Source organism: Vombatus ursinus, unplaced genomic scaffold (genome assembly GCF_900497805.2).
Source record: "Vombatus ursinus unplaced genomic scaffold, bare-nosed wombat genome assembly UNPS02014945.1, whole genome shotgun sequence".
Lineage (NCBI taxonomy): Eukaryota > Metazoa > Chordata > Mammalia > Diprotodontia > Vombatidae > Vombatus > Vombatus ursinus.
This window is the reverse complement of record NW_020954723.1, coordinates 6,192,268-6,213,972: the sequence shown is the minus strand read 5'-3', so window position 1 is coordinate 6,213,972 and position 21,705 is coordinate 6,192,268. Positions and strand designations below refer to the sequence as shown.

The following is a 21,705-nucleotide window of genomic DNA, read 5'->3' as shown; positions in this document are numbered from 1 at the left end:
CCAGAAAAATGACCAGGGTGCATCAGGCAAGATTTTTTTTGGAGAATCTGTGGAAAGCCACGAGCAAGAAATAACAAAGAATGACAAAATATGGGTGAAGGATTCTGTCTGTATCAAGGAAAAGAGCATCCATACTAATGAAATCAGGTCAGGTATTTGTGGTCGTGCAGAGAGGGTGACGGAAACCCAGTATGGTCACGAAAGATGTTAAGAAACACATGCGGGGGACAGCTAGGTGGCGCAGTGGATAGAGCACCAGCCCTGAAGTCAGGAGGACCTGAGTTCAAATCCAGCCTCAGACCAAACACTTGACACTTACTAGCTGTGTGACCCTGGGCAAGTCACTTAACCCCAACTGCCTAAAAAAAAAAAAAAGAAAAGAAACACATGCCTACTGCAGAACTACCCACTTGTTGAGTACTCAAACTTTACTCATAGTGATGAATGTCCTGGATATGGCAGACACAAGACAAGAAGATCAGAAAAATATGGTCCAGACTATATTTTATGCCTGACTTTCACCATCCCATAGAAAGTAGTCATAAGTCATAAGAGAAAATCATTCACTTCTAAGCCCTTGAACTCACTTATTTGGTTCTACAACCATAAGCAATAAAAAAGCATCTGTTAATGTAAGCACTGGCTTATTCCATAATTCTGGAGCAAAGCAAACACAGGTGGTACAGTGTAAATATAGGTGGCACAGCGGATAAAGTTCTGGGCCTGGAGTCAGGAAAACCCAAGTTCAAATCCAGCCTAAGACATTTACTAGCCATGTGACCCTGGGCAAGTCACTTCATTGTTGTTTGCCTTAAGTTTCCTTATCTGTAACAGCACCCACCAGGGGTTGCTGTGGGGATCGAATAATTGTAAAGCACTTAGCAGAGTGCCTAGCACATAGTAAGCACTACATAAATGTTAGCTATTGTCAGTATTATTATTGAGAAAAAATTCTAGTCTATCGTTTAAAATACCATTAAACACAATAAGTCCTATACTCTAAAGAAGAGAAGATAAAAGACCACTTCACTAACTCCAAAATATCTGAATTAACACTAAATAGGCTTCTTGTTGCTGTTGTTGTTTAATCTAGATCAGTAATTTCATAAATGTTGAGAACTCTTGGTAAAATAGATAGTATGGAGAAAAATCCAATAACTGGAATCAATAGACAGTCATGCCCTAGACACTTACCTAGGTCTTAACTGCTGGACCTCAGTTTCCTCCTCTATAAAATAAGGCAGTTGGGTTTGATGGCACACGCACACACACACACACACACACACACACACACACACACACACACACCCCTACCACAAGGTAAATGGAAAAAAACAATTAAAACTGAATGCTGCAAAATTATTCTGACCAAACTTAGCCCCAAAGAAGAAGTACAGGAAGGAACACTTTCACCTGCTTTTCTGCAAAGATGGGAAACTAAGGGTGGAGAACACTGCAGAAAATGTCAGACTTTTCCAATCTTTTAGTCTGTTTTGGAGTACTTTTTTTTTTCTTCCTTTTTAATCTTTGTTGTAAGAGATTGCTCTCTGGGAGATGGAGAGGTGAGAGCTACATTGGGAAACACAGGTGGTGCAAAAACAAAAGTCCGTGAAATAACCACTAGACTGGGATTGAGAAGACCAAGGTTCTCGAATTCCACCTCTACCACTAACTCTGAGTATTACCTAGAACATATCATTTTTCTCTCCGGGCCTTAGTTTTATCCTCTACTAAACGAGGGGTTTGGAGATGATGTCTAAAATCCTTTCCAGTTCAAAATTACTTTGCCTCTATGAAGAAGGAAGGGAAAGTGCACTTCTAATGAACCACAGTATAATTTTTTTCATTTCCCTTCTAAATGTAAGAAAATATTTATTGGTCCAACCTATCTAAATAGGTAAAGCTACATTCAAGAGCTATATTTAATTCTCTGTGGCTGATAGAGAACAGGAAACCTTGCTAGAGGAAACGGGACTATAAAAAAAAGTCTAAGATAAATTTAGGGAAGAATTTCTTGATACCCCTTTGTACACACTGAGCTCCTACTCAAAAACCCTTCATGAATCACCACTGTTTATAAGAAAAAAGCCAAAATCTTTAAACTAGCGTTCAAGGCCCTCCACCATCTGGCACTAACTTTGCCAACCTCATTTCTCACTGATACCCTATATGAATTCTTTGCTTTGGCCAAAGAGGCCCCCAAAACACATCATGCACATTCCCATCTTGAATCGAGTTGTTCCCTCTGCCTGAAATTCCTTTCTCCTTCCTATTTACCTAAGTCTTACTCTTTCTTCAAAATATATAACTCAACACCTATCTATTGCATGGATTTTCATCTGACCTCTATAATCCTGACAGACCTTCTGAACTCTTGCTGAATTCATTTGCCCTGTTTCACTTAGCATACACTACCTTGAGTTATCTTTTTTCATGTACATTTCCTATCTCCCTAATTGGACTAAAAGGGCCTTGAGAATAAGGACTATATGTATTCCTAGTATCTGGCATGGCCCTTTATAGAAGTAGACGCTCCATAAAAATGGAATGATTATAATTACAAGGTCAGGCTCTATAACAAGGAGGGTCACAAAATTTCCATGCCTAGAAATTTTTAAGACTGGAGCAGACACCAATATGTACTGCATTATCTTGCATTTAGCTCTTTCTTTATGAAGGATAGAGGCTGGACCTAGTGACCTTGAAAGATCATTCTAGTCCTGTGACTGCACATACTTTGAGGGCCACTGGCAGGAAGAAGTTATCACTGATGAACAGCTTCACTAGCTTGGCAACAATCAACAAACTCCATGGAGATAAAGACAACAGAAAGGCAGTGAAACAGTATGAAACACTGAAAGGGGGGGTGGAGGGGTGGGGAGGGAGGGAGGGAACTTTTTTCCCAAGAGATACAATATGGTAACAAAATGGGGGGAGTAGGTGTATACACAGAGATCTACAACTTAGAAACAAGGGTGTAACCAAAGTAAGGGTCAGAGTAATATCACAGATAAGGTATAGTTTCAAAGTTCCTGCCCCACTATGATAAAATACTGGTTGCACTGAATGTTGAATTTTCTTGTTCAATACCTATGCCCTTTAGGGAAAGGGCAACAGGGACAACATGGTATAATGCTCAGATCACTGGACAGGGAGCAAAGATGACCCAAGTTGAAATTCTGCCTCAGATAAGGCCCTATGATCCAAAACAGGTTACTTAACCTTCCCGGCTATAGCATCCTTTTGTGTAAAATAAGGGGTTTGAACTCAATGACTTCCAGGATCTCTTCCAGATCTTAAATATACGATCTTATGATTCCATCCTGAGGGAATACAGTATAATGACAGTTGTAGAGAAGAAGACAGAGCACTTAGTAGAGTCCCTTTTTACTATAAGTAATAAGTATTATTGTTGAGGAACTGCTGGGGTTTTAATAAGTTTCCGAGAAATGTTTCCTTAACATAAGGGGGAAAAAATCAATTCCACATAGTATCTCTTATGATCTACCGTACCTGAGCAACTACTTCTGTCTGATTTATCAAACCCTCCAACCCTCCCATCCAAAGGGGAAGGAAGTGGGCTGATCTCAACACAAGTGGGGCTAGCAACTCTGGCTATCATTACAAAAATCCTACATAATGCATCTAAACTAGTTTGGTCAGTTTATCCCCTTCCCTGCAAGCAGGAAAGCCACCACATCAGTAACTCTGTTGCTATGGCAACTGCTTACTTTCCATATCAACCGCAAAACTGGTTGCCATGGAGACACATATACAAGAAAAATTCTTCTCTCCAGCCAGGGACCAGATGGCAGCTAACTCGGGAAAGTCATGGGCTGGGGGGGGGGGGGGGAGAGTTCTGCTAAATGAGATGTTCACTGTAGCACATTTCTGTTTCCCCATCAGCAAAGAAACTGAGCCCTTGACCACGCTTATAGGTTTAGCTCCCCTAACAAGAAGCAAAGGCTCCCACTTAATTGTGGGATTCTCTGAAATCCTACACTGCCAAATTTTGGTTATCCTTGAGACAACAATTCAATAACGGTCTCTTACCTCATACTCTTCATCGCTGTCTTTCATTGTAACACTCAATACCAGCTACATCTCTGCACTTTTCTCTATCATTTGCTTTGGGGAATATAATTTACAGCAATAGCTCAATTAACCAAAACAAAGGTTTTTGGTTAACTGAAGTCTAACCTAAAAAGCCCTTTTGAATTAATCTATGCTAAAAATCTTCCCAAAGCAAACTGGGCTACTTTCCCACTTCAGGAAACACTTCAGTTGAAGTTTACAGCTTAGAAAGAAAGCTGATAACAGCCTGATAACAGCCTTGGGGAATAAGCAGTATCATTACCTCCATTTCACAGATGGAGAAACTGAGAGGTTAAGTCACTTGCCCCAGAGCAGGTAACAGGGGGCAGAAACAGGGCTTTAAACCCTAGTATTCTAACTCCAAATCTAATGCTCTTTGCATTGCATCACCAAAGTAAACAATGTGATCTTTGTCTTCAGACCTAGGTCCTCCAGAATACCAAATCTCAGGGAACAGCAGCAATGTGGACAGAGAAGATGGAGGAATTCCATGACCAGCATAACAGCATTAGGGATGGAAGTCTGGTTCTGTTCTAGTTTACTGAATCTCTGATATGATGAAGTTTGTGGGGGAGGGGGGTTAGGCTTTTTTTTAAAAAATTGTAAATTTCTACTCTAACTAGAAAATACAGAAAAATTCTGGTTGCTCAAGTTCTTATAGTGTGGTATTATTAAATTATATCTTTTTCCCCCCTTTTTTGGTTCCCTCTTGAGGGCAGGACAATCAAAGTAACTGTGAGGGAATGTCATAGACTTTAATTAAATAGAATATACTGGACTTGGCTCAGAGGGTTCTGTGGAATGCCAGAGTATTAGGGTACCCTTTCTGGGGTCCTAAAGAGGAAAATGAGAGGTAATCCATTGAGTCCCCTGTGACTACATTAGAGTCTGTAGTCATGGAGCTCCCAACAGCATACTAGGTGCTTGAATAAGGAAAATACAAAAGCCTTTACTTTAATCTTTTGCGGTTGGCTATTCAATCATTCTTGAAGCAATTGCAGGGAATATAAGGCTATAGGGGTGGGGGGAAGGATACATTTTATCCCTCCAAAAGCTCCCTTCATTTCCTTTATCTAATCCCTAACAGTTAATATACATATAATATATAAAACACTATATATTAATTATATGTATATATATACACACATACATATAATATGTGTTTTATATATAACACTATATATTAACTACATATATATGTATATACATATACATATATACATATATAAACACACACTTCTATTAACTGGGATGCTTGGAGAATGGAAGAAGAGTACTCTTTTCTTTCATTTTCATGGCATGCCTTTAATAGATTCAAGTCTAGATTCCTCAATCGTGCACCCCAGGCTTTCCACCAACTCTCCATTCTCTGCTTCTATCCCCAACATTTCTTCAGATCAATGTAATGGAATACTATTGTGCTATAAGAAATGATGAGCAGGCAGATTTCAGAAAAACCTGGAAAGACTTACATATACTAATGCAAAGTGAAGTGAGCAGAATCAGGAGAACATCGTGCACCATATCAGCAACACTGTTTGATTATCAATTATAATTGACTTAGCTCTTCTCAGTAATACAATGATCCAAGGCAATTCCAAAGGACTCATGATGGAAAATGCTATCTATATCCAGAGAAAGAACTGATTGAGTCTGAACACAGACTGAAGCATACTATTTTCTCTTTATTTTTCTCGTGGTTCTTACTTTTGGCCTGTTTCTTCTTTCACATCATGACTAATATAGAACTATGTTTTATATGGTTGCACATACCTAACCTGTATCAAATTGCTTACCATCCTAGTGAAGGAGGGAGGGAGAAAATTTGGAACTTAAAAAAATTTTTAAATGAATGTTAAAAATTGTTAGTGTAATTGGGAAAAAAAATACTACTTTAAAAAAAAAACTAGCTCATAACATTACTCTTCCAGGAAGAGCAGAGGAGTATAGTGGAAGGACATGACACTGAATCAAAAGATCAGAGTTCAAGTACCAGTTCTGCCACTTATTGACCATTATGACCTTTCGAAAAGCACTCCACTTCAGGATCTTCATTTGTAAAAACCCTCACAAGGTTATTTGTGAGGAAAGGGCTTTGCAAAAATTACAAAAACACTATACACTTGAGAGGCAGGAGGGTACGGTGAATAGAATCAGGAAGACCTCAGAACACTTCAGAGTCCTTAAATAAGTAGGTTCAAGTAAACTGTCATAAACTGTGTGCCACTGGGCAAATCACTTAACTTCTCACTGTCCCAGGAAACTCTTTATATAAATTGCACTGCAGGTGCCAATTTCCATCGTTAAAAGGAGTTCCTTACTGAGATTTCGCCCTACGGATGAAATCACAGGTAGCTTTAATAGATATAAATAGAGATATAGATAAAACTTACACTTATTATTAACCTCAATCCACACATACAGGTCACCCCCTTGCTTTACATCCTTTAGTACTTATGACAGTCTATACATTATTATTTAAAAGCTTTTCTAGTCTTTCATTTGTTTCTTATATATCTATCTTGTCTTCCCAACAAAAGTTTTGGTCCCCCAAGGATAGAGACCACAGCTTCTAATTCTTTTGTATACTCTACATCCTGCAAAAAAAATTATAGCTTTAAAGTCAAGACTTGAACTCAGATATCCTGACACCAAGGTTGGTGTTCTATCACCTAGGCCACCTGCCCATTTCCAACACTTGTTCATTAAACTATCAAGATCCCTGTAAATACAGAATCTAGGGAATATCTGCTAAAGAAGATACTTTTCAATGGAGCTACGAATCAGTACAACCATTTTGGAAAGCAATTTGGAATTACACAAATAAAGTGATTAAAATTGCCATACTCTTTAACCCAGAGATTCCATTAGTAGACTTATGCCCTAAGGAGGTCATTGATGAAAAAGTGCCCATATATACCAACATATTATAGCAGCACTTTTTGTGACAGCAAAAAATTGAAAACAAAGTAGATGCCCATCAAACAGAAAAAAGCTAAACAAATTGCGGTGCATGAATGTAATGGAATGTTATTATGCTGTTTAAAAAAAATGATGTTTGTGATGGATACAGAGAAGCATGGAAAAATCTATCAATTGTTGCAAAGTGAAGAAAGCAGAGCCAAGAAAACAATATACCCGACTACAACGATGTAAACAAAACAACATCCCTCACATACAAAAATAAAAAGTGAATGTTGCAAAATTATAAAGAAGGCTGTCTCAGAAGAAGAGATGTGAAAAGACTCTCCCATCCCTCATCTCTTTGCAGAGGTGGGAGGTACACAAGTGTTACATACCACACGTATTGTCAGACATTTTTTAATCTGACATCTGACTTCTTTTTCTTTTTATGTCTTAAAAAAATACTATTTGCCATATGGAATAGCTCTCTGGGAACAAGGCAGAAGGAAAGATCCTAGCAGAAATTATGGCAATATTTTTTTTAAATGACCAACAAAAACTTATTTAAAAAATAAAAAGAACACAAAAAAGAATATGTTTTAATAATAATAGCTAATAATTAACATTTATATAACACTATCCAGCAGGTACTGTGCTGAGCTTTACAAGTATTATCTCATTTGATCCTAACAAGGGGGGAGTGCCCCTAGGTACTATCATTACTCCCATTTTACAGATGAGGAAACTGAGGCAAACAGGAATTAAGTGACTTGCCCAAGGTCACACAACTAGTAAGCCTCTGAGTCCAGATTTGAACTCTGAAATTCAGGTCTTCCTGACTCCAAGCCTGACGTTCTAGTCACTGAGCTATCTCGTTGCTTTACATATATTTTTGTTGCTATACAGTTGTTTTAACTGTGTCTGATTCTTCATGAGTCACATTTGGAGTTTAAGATACGGGAGTGGTTTGCCATTTCCTTTTCCAGCTAATTTTACAGATGAAGAACTGAGGCAAACAGGATTAAGTGACTTGCCTAGGGTCACACAGCTATTTCTGCTGTGGTTGCTTCCCTCATCTTTAGTGTCTGAGGCCAGGTTTGAACTCAGGAAGATGAGTCTTCCTGACGCTAGGCCCAGCACTCTATCCACTTTGGCCACTTAGCTGCTCTACTTTACATGTACTATATAGCTTTCTTGAATACTTACAACCTGAAAACATAGATCTTTTGAATCAGGCTAGAAACAGAAAGGCTTTAGAGCAAAAGGACAATCAATTTCACAAACTTGGTCCAAGGACTTGGGAATGAATACAACAAACCTTGAAAATCAGGGTCACTGACCCTGATAAGCTTTTGTCCATTTGGGCTACTGATACTACAAGATTCCATTAAATAAGACGTATCACCCAAGATGGCCCATCTCTTAAGTACTTAGGATTAAAAACTTCCCAGGATTCTCTCCAAAACACATCATTATGCCACAGTTGAGAATATAGAATAACTCATTTCTGAAGGACAAGGCAGTGAGCTGGGAAAGTGGACTGACTAAACCCTGATCAACTCATCTCATTACTACTGGAAAAAAATGAGTTCAGTGACATTAATCAGCAGTATATCCTACTATAAGGAGAACTACACACCAATACAAAAGTGAGAAAGAGAAAAGGCTCCTAAACTATCCTGCTACTCCTACAATCTAATCTGACAAACAGAGTTTACCTGAAGATACTTTCCTTTTAACTACACGTTAAAGGATGGACTTCATGGGCACCATCAGACATCACTAGCATCTGCCAAAGAGACGTAAGACCCCCTTCCTAGAAGATAGCAGATAAGCTTTGGGAAAATATACTAGGGTTATATCACCACATCTGGGTCCAGAGCAACATCTAGCTGGACCTTCTGAAGGTTTCTCAACAAACTGAAGCTAGACGTCCTGGCCAGTTCTCACATGGTCTCAAAGTAAACAACCAACCTAGTTGAATGCTACTTGAAATGTGAATCCCTTCACCACATCTCTACCTGAAAAGCTCCTGTGATGGGCAACTCACTACCTCCTGAGTTAACCTATTTCATTTTGGGACAGTAATTATTGTTTGAAACCTGCCTCCCTGTAACTCCCACCCACCACTGCTCCTGGTCCTCCCCTCTGGGGTCATCTCTCTCTCATTAGTTGTGTATGTCTTGCTGAGTTTCGAGGTGTAGATTCCAGGAAATGGGGTAAAGAGTTAGGACATGAAAAGCATAGAACAAATGAAACATAAAGGTTAGGGAAGCAACCACAGCAGAAATCAGAACAACCATCAGGTTAGAAACTAGGTAAGCAAACAAATCAGAGGGCATAGATACCAGAAGGTAGAGTAGGCGGGTCAACCAAAGTCCATTCAAACAGTCAGAAAACCAGGTTCTATAGGGTTTGGAGAAGCATCATAAGGAAGCTGGTCAAAGGGCCTTGCAAAACAACCAGCAAACAGAACTTAAGAACTCTCAGCAGCAAGGAGAAAGCCCTAACACAGAGGCCACCTCAGCCTCCCCCACCTCTGTTCTCCACTCATCTTGGTCCAAACAAATCCCACCTGGGCCTACCCCTGAAGAAAGGCTTTGCAGGAGATAACAACTAAAAAAAATACCTCCTTGGACAGTGAGAATGCAAGTGAGACACAAACCATTTTCTGACATAGGCAGTTTCCTGACTACGTTAAATGGTCTCTGCCTATGGGAAATTCACAAACAGCTCACATTTATTAGGAAATGACAAAATATTATCTCCCTTGATACTCAAAAAAATCCTGTGAGACCAGCAACGCAAACATGACAAGGAAGGTGGGGAAACAACACCCTACAAACTTTATGTCTCATCACCAAGTAGCATCCGTAAAATTGTTCCCATTTTATAGAAGAGGAAATAAAGGCTCAGAGAGATTTTGACTTGACCAAGTCATAGTTGGTAAGTGGCTGGGCAGGAATGCCAAGGCAAAGTCTGACTCTAAGACCCACAGCCCTTGTTGTCAGGTCACAGAAAAGCTCTATAGACTTGTCATAACTTCAAACAATTTGCAATCAGTCTTAGGGGGTTTTAGTCTCTAGATCCAGAGAGAACTGACTCATAGGGCATTTTCCCACTAAAATTAATCTTGCCCTTCTCAAAAAAAAAAAAAAATCACCAACGAAGGAAATTAAACTTCAGAGGCCATGATGTTTCATTTTATCAAGTGGCAGAGATTAAAAGCTATTATCAAATCATATTTTTGAGCATATGGGGGTGCTATCACATAAGAGACGAGCTCATTTGCCAAACCATTTCGCAAAAAAAAAGAAAAAAAAAAGATAACTGCCCACAGAGGAAGGGAAATGAGACTTTGAAAAGTAAGTAACAGTGGGCTTTGGGGGATGTGGTGGGGGGAAACTTTGCCCAGTCACAGTCAGGGGAAAAACTTGGGAACCAGGTAAGTACAGAGCCTAGCAACAATAAGCTACCTGGGCCAAGCTTAATGCAAACAGATTGACTTTACCAGCTATAAACAAGGATTTTTCGACATCTGAAGAGCTCCAAACACCTGGATTTACCACTCTCTCTCATTCTCTCTCTCTGAAGGGTACACCAAGGGTGGGGAACCTGCGGCCTTGAGGCCACATATGCCCTTTGTTAAAGGGCTGCACTTGAGGACCTAGAAGGCCACAAGGGGCCTCAAGGCCGCAAGTTTCTCACCCTTGGTATATACAATGGAGGATGCACTTCCTCCACAAAACGTTTTCATAAAATTTTTAGGGCTAGAAGAAGAACTCATTCTGCCCAACCACTTTTATTTCCACCAGTAAGAAGACAGAATTTGAAGTTAACTTGCACAGGGTCACACAGAGAATCAGTGGCAATTCTAAGACTAAAACCCAAATCTATTAACACCCAGGTGGCTTTGTTTTCTACCTGATCCTAATGTTTCCTTCATACCCCAAAATGTAGACTTTCTTAAACCTTTTTGTATCATGACCTCATGTGCAATCCATGGACACCTTCTAAGAATGATGTTTTTAAATGCATAAAATAAAATATGTTACAAAAGAAATCAATAATATTGAATTAAAGATGCAATTTTTCCCCCATACAAATTCATAAACCCCTTCAAATCTATCCACACACCCCTTAAGGGCAATTCCAGGTTAAGAACCTCTACCCTAAAGAAACGAATGCCTTTCAAACTCTCAAAAGACAGTTTTCTGATCAGGGTCCCAACAATTCATAAGACAGACTTATTCTTTATATTTAAAAGTAGTAGGGGTAGATGAAGAAGACTCAGACAAGTGTACACTCAAGGCTTTATGATCTGGGCCCTAAAAACAAGACTGGCTTTTATTTCTCTTTTGGAAGTACTGATAGATTCATAGGATGTGTGGGCTAAAAGGATGCTTAGAAAAATCATTTAGTCCAAACAACCCCTGTGCTAAAATCCCATAGCCAGTAACGGGACTCATGAGGTTAGCACCACATCTCCCGGCTCCCAGAACACTGTCCTTCCTGCCCTGCCACTAGGCCATCTTTATTATGCAATGCCAAGAGCCTTCAAAATTTCAAATATTTAAAACTCTGCCTCAAAAATAACTTGCAAAAAGGGAAAAGCAGAAGTTTGTATACATTTCAGACCAATACATGCATGGAATTAAATTTATGTGGGGAGAGCTAGATCAATGCATCAATCAACAAGCATTTACTAAGCACTTACAGGAAAAAAGGGAACAAGCATTTATTAAGTGCCTACTATAAGGCCTGGCACTGTATTAAGGGTTTTGCAAATCTTATCTCATTCAATCCTCACAACAATAATGGGAGAGTAGGTATTATTACTGCCTCTATTTTACAGATAAGGAAACTGAAGTAAACAGAGATTAAGTGACTTGTCCAGGGTCACCCAGCTAGTATGTACCTGGTGCTGCATTTGAACTCAGGTCTTCTTGACTCTGGTCTGCCTCCTTTATTATCAGAAGCACTGTGCTAAGCAATGAGAAGACATCAAATAATCAGAGTTCTTGCTCTCAAGGAGCTTACATAGCTAAGTATTTTCAAAATACATACAAAATAATTTTGATAGAACAGGCATTGGCAACTGTGGAAAAGAGGCAATCAGGAAAGGTTCTATGTATCCAGGCCACAAAGCACCAAACTCCACTTAAAAACCTAGCTGAAAACTTTGCTGCAGACAAATAAAAAAGGGTGAGCGGGACAGAAATGACTAACTGGTCTCTGAGACAGCATTCAAGGCTTCATTCGAGGTACGAGGCAAGCATACAAGGCTCCATTTTCTGTCATCCAATACACATTTCAAATACCATCTCAATGCCAAATTTCAGTACTATGTAAGGAAGATAGCGAAGTAAAATTCTCTGGATCTAAAAAATCAGTTTACATGAAAAGCAAGTCTTTAACTAGTAAAAAGAGCTATGGGTCACTGGTCTGCTTTTTCTACACTACCCCTCACTGAAATTCTAGCACATCTGGAAATGTCCCCTAGCAGATCCCAAGATAATCAAGAAAAAAGTAAACAAACAAATAAATTAATTAAAAGGGAGAAACCCTCCAAAAGCCTGTGCTTTCTTCTCATGGCATCACATGTTGGCCACAGATATCTAAACCACAAAGCTTCCTGGAAGCCCATCAAAAACACGTCAATACAGGTCAGGATGGATAAGAAGGCAAAAACTCAAAGACGGTGAAGGATTAATCTTTTCTAGTCTTTAAAACAAACACTGGTTCACTGGTAGGTATCTGAACTTGTTCTGAGAAGGGCACCAAGGTAAACATGACTGATGGGGGGGGGGAGAAGGTGGCAGAGTTTAGTTTCTCCTCTCAATGGGGTATGTATTAACACAACGCCAACTACCAATTGCCTTCAATTCCCAAAGCTAATAAATAATGCTCCAAAACCTTCTCATGCTTTGGAATTCATTTTGTTTTCAGCGTCAGAACAGGTCACTTACTGAGTTACTTTTATACACATGTACAATACATCAAATATGTAGACATATACATGTGGTGACCTGCAAGAATATTTCCCAACAGGCTAAAAATCTCTGTGAAAGTTGCTTAATTAATGATATGATGCATCTTTTTTGAATGAGGTGGGGGAAGGGGGGGAGAGCTTTTTCTTAGTGATTCTGATTTTAGATGACTTTTTCTCTTTCTTCCAGGGAACCTGCCCTTAAACAAATCCAGGGCTGCTACTGCTGGAGCTTAAAATGAGTAAGGCCTTTTTGCTAATGAAGTCCACACTTAAATCCTGGTGCAGTTGGCGAAGTCAACAACTGCCCAACTTTCAGGCCTCCAAATACCACAGTGGCTCAGAGCAAAGAAAAGACAGAAGACCAGAATGAGAGTGACCTAGGACAGCAAGCAAACCAAGCCAAAGCACAATCCTCAACAACTGAAGGTAAGGAGAAATGGGAGCCTGTCTCTGTACCACTGTTTGTCCTAGGCAGTGCTAGTCCAATCCTTAAGCCTACATTAAAACAGAGAATTAAAAGAGGGCAGCTAGGTGGCAAGATGGATAGACCACCAGGCCCAGTGTAAGAAAGACCTGAGTTCAAATTTGCCTTCAGAACTTACTAGCTGCGTGACCCCGGGCAAGTCACTTCACCCTATTTGCCTCAGTTTCTTCATCTGTAAAATGATCTGGAAAAGGAAATGGCAAACCACTTCAATATCTTTGCCAAGAAAACCCTAAACAAGGTCACAAAGAGTCAGATGTGACTGAAACAACTCAACAACTCCAAAAAGAAGGGCACGAAAGAAGGAAGGAAGAGGATCACTTATAAATATTCAAATCTGTACACTTTAGATAGGCTTCTTCTGCTGGAGATCAAAGGTTCAGCCCCTCAATGTTCAAATCCTCCTCTATCTCTCTCCTGTTCAGCTTTTCTTAATCTTGAACATGAACTCTGAGTGAGCTGGTTTTATAAATCCAAAAAGCAGATGGAAAACCATTGCTCTTTCCATTTCCCTATGAAGTTTTATTCCACTCAAGGCATGAGTAGTTTCCTCAGCTTCCTGATTCTATTTTAAACCAGAACTCTCTACCAGACAGAAACTAACGCCCAAATTCTGCATAGCAGCTGACCCTATACAATAGCTATCTATCCCCAAGACCAAAATGAAACTTCAAAAGGGGAGTGAGATGGAGGGAAAGCAGAAGGAAGGAAGGAAGGGAGAGAGAGAGGGAGGGAGGGAGGGAGGAAAGAAAGGAGGAAGGGGCAATTTATTGTAAATAGTGATGACATTCAACATCAGATCCCAACTCAGTTTTCCCAGTCAATATTGACACTGCCAGTAGTATACCTATTATTCCTGAGGCCCACATAAATGATGAAAAAACAAGTAACTCTTCTCTGGACAACTTTAAAAAAATCTCACATTTGAGTTGTGAGTTATCTTAGAATACAATTCCGCCAATAGTTTTACACTAAGTAGTCACAAATTGCCAACCACTTATTATACAAATAGTTAAGAAAAGCAATCTATGTAGTTTACCACTGTCTATTTTTGGTTTTATATCAGACGGGCACTCTGAGATCTCCAACCAAGGTCCCTCTAATACCCGTTTAAACCACAGTATTAAGGAGGCTTCCCTCTTTCTCCAGGTTAACAATGCAAAGAAGATACAGACACAGCTCTCTTCTAGATGCACCTTCCAGTGGCCAACTTGCTTAGGTATATGCAAACTTGAGCAGTTAGTGACCGCACGTGGAACCTTCCCTGTACTCTAAAACCCAAGCATCCCTAACCTAAACTAAAACTTTAGGGGAAAGGTCAAGCCTGAAAACTAATAGTAACATACATGTCATCCATATAACGATGGTGAAGAAATACAACAAGCAGTAGTCTCAGCAATGACATCTAAAAACCACGTTAGACTAAATAAACATAAGAATGCCAGTTTTGGGGGGAAAAGAGGAAGAATTCTTTAGGACGTCCAGACAATGAGCTAGATAAAGTCATAGTCGGCCATCCTAAAGACTGTGCTGGTTTTTTCAGCAGGATGAACTTGCACTCCCTTAAAAGGCGATCTTCAAAAGGATTTTTTTTTTAACTTGAGCAGAGAAGATTAAAACAAAATTAGCAGAGGCAGCAATAGAATCATCCGCATCGTCTCCAGACCCTGAAAGGCTTACCTGGCTTCGGTCTTTATCCACTTTCTTAAAACACTTATTCAATGACAAATTATGTCTCACTGAGTTTTTCCACCCCGTGGGTGCATTTGCAAAATACGGAAAGTGTTCCAAGATCCAGTTGTATATATCCTTCACTGGGAGTCGCTTTGTGGGAGAGTCTTCGATGGCCATAAATATGAGGCAGCTAAAAGAATATGGAGGTTTGCAGTTGGGGTTCTGCCTGGCATCACAGGGCACGTCAGAGTGAGCAGGGGACGGCGGGGTGTCGTCGCCAAGGTCCTGAACAGGGCTGACGCTCCTGAGGACCGAATCCCCAAAGCTTTTTAGCAAGTTCTTGCTCTCATGCAACCAGTTCAAGTTAGTGAGCTCTTCGTCTTCCATCGCCCCCTTCTCCGATCGGATGGTGGGCAAGGCAAAGTCGAGGTCATCGTCATCGTGGAGTGCCTTGGGCAAATCGCCGCTTCTGTAACACTGGCTCAGGCCGCTGGAAACGCTGATTCCTGAGCCCTCTGGCTTCTTACTGGGAGGCATGACTGGACCCATTTAGGTGCAGGCTCCTAAGCAAAGTAAATTTGAGAGAGAAGAGATTAGCTGGTAAATTTAAGAAAGTATACAAAACTAACTTCCTTCCTCTCTCCCTTTCCCCTCACCTCTACCCACACACTCCCCTACATGGCTCCATCTCTTTACGCATTGCTCACATTATTCAACACATGAAAAAGCTAATAAATGAGATCCTTTGCAGTCCGGAAGAGGCGCTGATTTTGAATAGGATAGTAACAAGGACACTGATGTGGGAAATAGTAGAATGCTTGTGCTATTACATCACACACAAAAACCATTAATGATGAAGTACAAATAAATGAAAAACTAGAAACTTCACTCAAATCAAAGAATACCAACACTGTTCCTGGGTTTCCAGTGAAACCTCTAGTGACCTCCTCTTCCCACCATATAAGTTATTATTTTTAATGATAAGGTTTCACCATCTCCAGGAGATAGGAAGATAAAGCAACAACGCATATTTCTATCATATCTTAGATTTCACAAAGGAATTTTCTCATGATCCTGTGAGGTGGGGAGTAAAGTATTATTAGCTCCATTTTACAGATCAGAAAACTGAGGTGAAAACAATTTTTCCTATGATCATGTTAAGTTTCAGAACTGGGGCTGAAATCCACTAGTTCTAAAACTAAGTCAAAGAGGGCTCAGTCATGCTGCTTTCCTGTGTTTCTTTGGTATCAATACTTACTTGTGCCTAGGCTCCCCCAAATCCCACAATAAATGTTATTGGGGGAAAGCAAAATAGTATTTAACCAATATACGCATCATATTGTATATACATCACTCTGCTTTCCAATATGTGTACGTATATATGTAATACATACATGGATGTGTGTGCATTATACTTTAAGGCCAGTTGTTTCAGATTAAGTTAGCTGTTCCCATTTTGAACACATCATGACTATATTGTGATTAAACTGCATGGACAGGAGGGTACATCAATTTCTGCATTTTCTTTGGTTTCTCTCCCTCTTTCCCCAGCACTTCTCCTATTCATAAGATACAAAATCTCCAATTTTAAGTATAACTGTATAGTCTGAAGAAAAACGAGGAGGAACCCAATCTGGACTGAAACAAGAGGCAGGTTTATTTATTAAGGCAAGAAGCATGGGAAAGAAAATGGCAGTAACTTCAGACGTGGATAAAAGGCATTCAGAACCCATGAGTTGAAGGTAGATGCCCTGAGAAGGAGAGGGTTCAGAAAGGCTACTAGTGGCTTTAGATGCTAGGAAGACTGATACATGTATCACGACACAATTATATTTCCTTACTTTTATCAGTGACCTAGAACAAGAAGCATATAATAAAATGGCAACTAAAAAATAAATGAGGGAGTGGCAAACAGTACCCAACGGAATGACCTAGACAGATACAAAGTTTGGTTAACTTTCTAAAATCCAACGTGAGTTTTTTAAAACAACCGAAATTATGCAAAAGGGCATTTGGATGCTCTGTTTTACAGTTGAAAGGCAGTTTGATTTTGTGGATGTGGTTACTTTTTTAGTTTGTTGTTTAAAAGGGGGGGGGGACCTCAACCGATACATTTTGGAAAGGAGCTAAGACGCACAAAATGCCAAGGCCTATCAAAACAACCAGCAAGACTGTCTCCAATAGCCCTGACACTCAAAGGATCACGGGATTTGGATCTGGGAGAGACCTTAGCAGTCATAGAGTGCAACCTCACTTTATAAATGAGGAAACCAAGAGAGGGGGAAGTGACTTATTCAAGGTTGTACTTACAAGTGAGTAAATAGCAGAATCAGGATACAAATCGAGGTCCTCTGACTCCCAATCTTGACCTAAGGATATCTCCACTGTAGCAATATGTATCAAGTCTTCACTGATTTTCCAAAGCTAACAGGGATCTCTTCCTCATCTCTTAACCTTTGGGGATTCCTCTTATGAGCTTATTATAATCTAATTTGTATTAGAATCTATCTGTAGACAAGTCTTATCCCTCTACTAGGGCCCTGTCTTATTTACATTTGTATCTCTTCCAGCACATTACATACACTGAGACAGGACTACTGGCTTCACTCGAAGGGAACTCCCTGGATGAGGAAACTCCTTCAAACCAATTTGGGTCCACACCTTTTTTTTGCAACTCTAGTCTCGGAGCTGCCTAAAGCAAGGAGCATTTCAGTGACTTGACCAAGGCCACACAAAAGCCTATACAGGAGTGAAATGAAGAGCATGGTAAGTGGTTAATAAATGTTTACTAACTGACCACAAACCTCTTCTTAATTACTAAGTCCTGCTCTCAAAGCACTAGAACACATTGCCTACCCACCCTTGAGACAGACATAGACAGACAGACACAGACCCAGACAGACACACAGACACACACACACGAAGAGGAAGAGAATAATCATTTATAGAGCACCTATAAAGTGCCAGGCACTGTGCTTAGTGCTTTACAAGTAATATTTCATTTAATGCTTAGAATACCCTTGAGAGGAAGGTGCTATTACTAGCCCCTTTCACAGTTGAAGAAACTGAAGCACACTGGTTACTTGACTTGCCCAGGGTCCCAAGGCTAGTTAAGTGTCTGAGGATACATTTGACCTCAGGTCTTCCTGACTCCAGGTCCAATATTCTATCCACTGCACCATCTAGCTGCTTCCACATAGAGCAGGGGCTTAATAACCATTATTTTGAATGAATGAAAAAAAAAATAGTTGTGCGAGTATTTTTTCTACTCCAAAAAGTTACACCAGCTAAACCTGACCTATCAGTGTGATCTTGGACATATTCCTTCTTTGTCTCAGCTTCCTCATTGGGGGGAGGCAAAGTGGTACCTGAAATGACCTCTACTCTCCCATGCAACTTCAAAAGGATAAGAAAGCTATGAGTTTCATCTGCTATTTGGAAAGGAAATACACAACACCAGTGTGAAGTTTCCCAAATCAGAAGACAAGAATGAAATTTTGCCTACAAATGTACATTTTATTCCTGCCAAACAGGAACAACTACAGTGGGCAAGGGGGAGGAGTTCTACTATAACCTAAAAATTTTTTTCTTTATAATTAGATCAAATCTGGGCGTCTTTCTCATAGGTCTTTCTCATAGTCACTCTATGACTGCTAAGGTCTTTCCCAGATCCAAATATGCCAAAGGAATATGCCCATCTGAATTTCTAGTGAACAAATGTAACTTCCTATTCCTCAAAGGGGAACAAGCTAGAGCAGCTATTCCAGCTCAAGTCAACTTGAGCTCCAAATGAAAGTTTTATGTCTCATGAGCTTCTAAACAGGAAAATTATATCATGGCTGACAGTAAAGTAATTTAATTGCACTGTTGCTATGACAACATGCTGCTCTCTTTCTGTTTAATTTGCTTATTTGTCAGTAGCTTCCCAAAGGAATGAACAAGCTATTCTCCATGTTTTCTTTTGTTTTAAACAAACATTTTCAGAGGCCGGCAATAATTGTTTCTTTCTTTAAATGATACTTCAAAAATAAGTTTAGAAAAATAAAGAGTAAGGGAGCAGGGTCCAATAATCTTGTATTTCTTTACTTTGCCTATATTCCGACAGCCTTCGTTTTAGCTCCCCCTAACCACACACCCCAACTACATACCTACAAATCATGCATTTTATAGCAACAGTGTGCAAGGCTCTTGACCTCTAAGTTTGGTTTAAAACACATTTTCCAGAAACCACTGCTGAGAATTTTTCCATTATTCTACTCTAACGACAGCACTAGCCAAATCTTTTCCCCTCCCTAGTCTAGAGAAAAAGAAAAAAAAAACCTGAGTATGCAGTTAAGCAAACATTTTTTAATCTGCTGCCAATTAGACTGTTCCACAAGATAAGTCAATAGTTATTCAGTGGTGACCTCCTTAAAACTTTCTTTTTGGAATTACTTATATCACAACCCCCCCCTTGTTTTTCATGCCTTGCTTTTTTTTTAAAGCGATAAACTGCTTTGGAAAACCTTGTTTCTTGCTCACTTTTAAAAAAAATTTCACAATAACTGGCAGACACATTAAAATGTTGAGCCTTCAACAGGTGTTCCCTGTGGGTTTTAAAAAAGGGGAGAATGGGGGTGGTGACAGATATTTCAATAGTAAAGCTAAAGGAGTCCGAGGGTTTGTGGGGCCAGGGGCAACTCATCTCCCCCCACCCCAGCTCCTGCGCGCGCACACACTGGGCTCCCTTCTACTGTACTTGTCAAAAACATTTGAAGGGGAACAGTGAAGGCAGCGATTGGCTGGGTTTAGAGTCAATCAGTCCTGTTGCTAGGATACGGGGAAACTGCTCTTATTCCCCACACACAGGGCAGTTGCGAGCTCACATACCTTTACTGCTGGTCAGATGTCATAAACGTTTTATTGGCTTTACGGGTTGCATGTCATAAAAATAAATACAGCCCCCAACTTATCATGCACCCTAAGAATCATGATAGAGAAGGGGGTACGTGGGCCTGAGTGGCTGGGTAATGTTTCAGGGGACTTAACTCCCCTCTACCCCGTGCCAAGGCTGGACAGTTTAAAAAAAAGAGAGAGAAAGAAAAGAAAGCAAAAATCTTTGTTTGGCACATCTCCTTATCTCGGGGTCTGTCTCTACTCCTATGCCCCCCAGACCCCAAAGTAAGTGACCTAGTCCTCTTCACACAATGCCAACTCTAGTCTGTTTCAGAAAGGGTCTCTTTCTTTTTCTTTTCTTTTTTTCTTTCTTTCCTCTTTTTTTTTTTTCGGAAATCGAAGCAATAGGAAAACATCCTGTACGTCGGGTCAGGAAACTCTCTAGACCAACCAACTTAGCTGCATTGGGGTTCTCTTCCTCTGCCCACTTGGGCCAACCCAGCCGCATTCCGCACCCCAGAGCAAACATCCTTCCTCACCGCACCCAGATGCCCAGCTGCAGAGGGGTGAGGACCACCTTCAGAAATTAAAACCTACGAGCTGGTCCTTCACCATCTCCTGCCCATTCCGCTGGGCCCCAGCCTCACTTTCCCTCCCCCCCAACCTCCCCCGATCTACCTCCCACCCTGGACGCCTGCAAAAGCTTGAAATAAACTTACCTGGCTTCAGCTGGGGGTAGGGTCAGGGTGGGGTGGGGAGGGAGAAGGAGGTGGAGGGTGGGATTAGATTCCACCGCTGCCCTTGGGCGTGAGGTTACAAACTTTCATCTGATGGAAGTGCACATCGCTTCCTCCCCTGGCTAACAATGTGCAGCAAGCTGTAGCGAGGGAGGAGGTGGTCGTGGGGAACAGAAGCGGGAAGAGGAGGAGGAGGAAGGGGAGAGAAGGGTAAGAGAGAGACATGGGACCTGCTGCAGTCGGCCTCCTTTCTTTTCTCTCCCCCGCCCCCTCCCCGGCCCGTCCGACCTCCCCACTCGAGATCGGCAGTGTTAGGGGGCCGGGGCTCGCAGAAGAGCGATAAATTGTTTCCACTGCAAACAAAAAAAGGCGACACATGACCAGGAAAGAGGAGGGGGGAAGAAAGGGGAGGGGAGGGGAGGGGAAAGCAGGGGGGGGGGAGGGAGCCGGAGAGAGAGAAAACGTGGGCTGGGCCGCCGGCAGGCAGCCGCGACTAGAGCTGCGGTGAGACTAACTGGGGGAGAGGAGCACAGGACTGTCTGTTCGCGTCTGGGGCGGCAAACTAGGAGGGGAAGGTAGGGGCTGCCCTGAGGAAGGGGGAGGCTGTCACCTTCCGGGCCCCCTTTCTCTCCTTCCCTAGCTACCTCAGCTCCAGGTCCTAGCCCAGTTCCACTCTGGGATCACGCAGGGGAGATTTCCCCAGCCGGCTCCGACTCCTCTCCTTCTGCACTTCTCCCTATGCCCCTTGGGCTGGCGGGGGTGGGGACCTGGAAGGGGGGTGACGCGGCTCCCGAAGAGCCACAGCACACTTTCCCTTTCTGCTGCGGGGGTCGGGGCGGAGGGGACTCGGAAAGAAAAGGAAAGAGAAACCTATTCCGGCCCGTAAAGGGTCCTAAAAGCTCCCTTCTCCTTACCGCCCCCCCCCCAGCTCCCAGAGGTGGGTG

At 41.2% G+C, this 21,705-nt stretch overlaps 1 protein-coding gene across 9 annotated transcripts in view; it reads right to left on the bottom strand.

The window, feature by feature from the left end:
* FOXN3 (forkhead box N3) overlaps nucleotides 1–21,705 on the bottom strand; it is a 453,536-nt gene that overhangs the window by 227,790 nt on the left and 204,041 nt on the right. For 7 of the 9 annotated variants that reach the window (XM_027844682.1, XM_027844683.1, XM_027844685.1 and 4 more), the window contains one exon: nucleotides 15,156–15,712. In XM_027844682.1, the coding sequence (XP_027700483.1) occupies nucleotides 15,156–15,698 (543 nt within the window). In that variant the 5' untranslated portion in view covers nucleotides 15,699–15,712. Of the gene's footprint in view, nucleotides 1–15,155; nucleotides 15,713–20,743; nucleotides 21,105–21,405; nucleotides 21,426–21,705 lie in introns of those variants that run through there. The other 2 variants (XM_027844690.1, XM_027844687.1) reach the window with 2 other exon arrangements.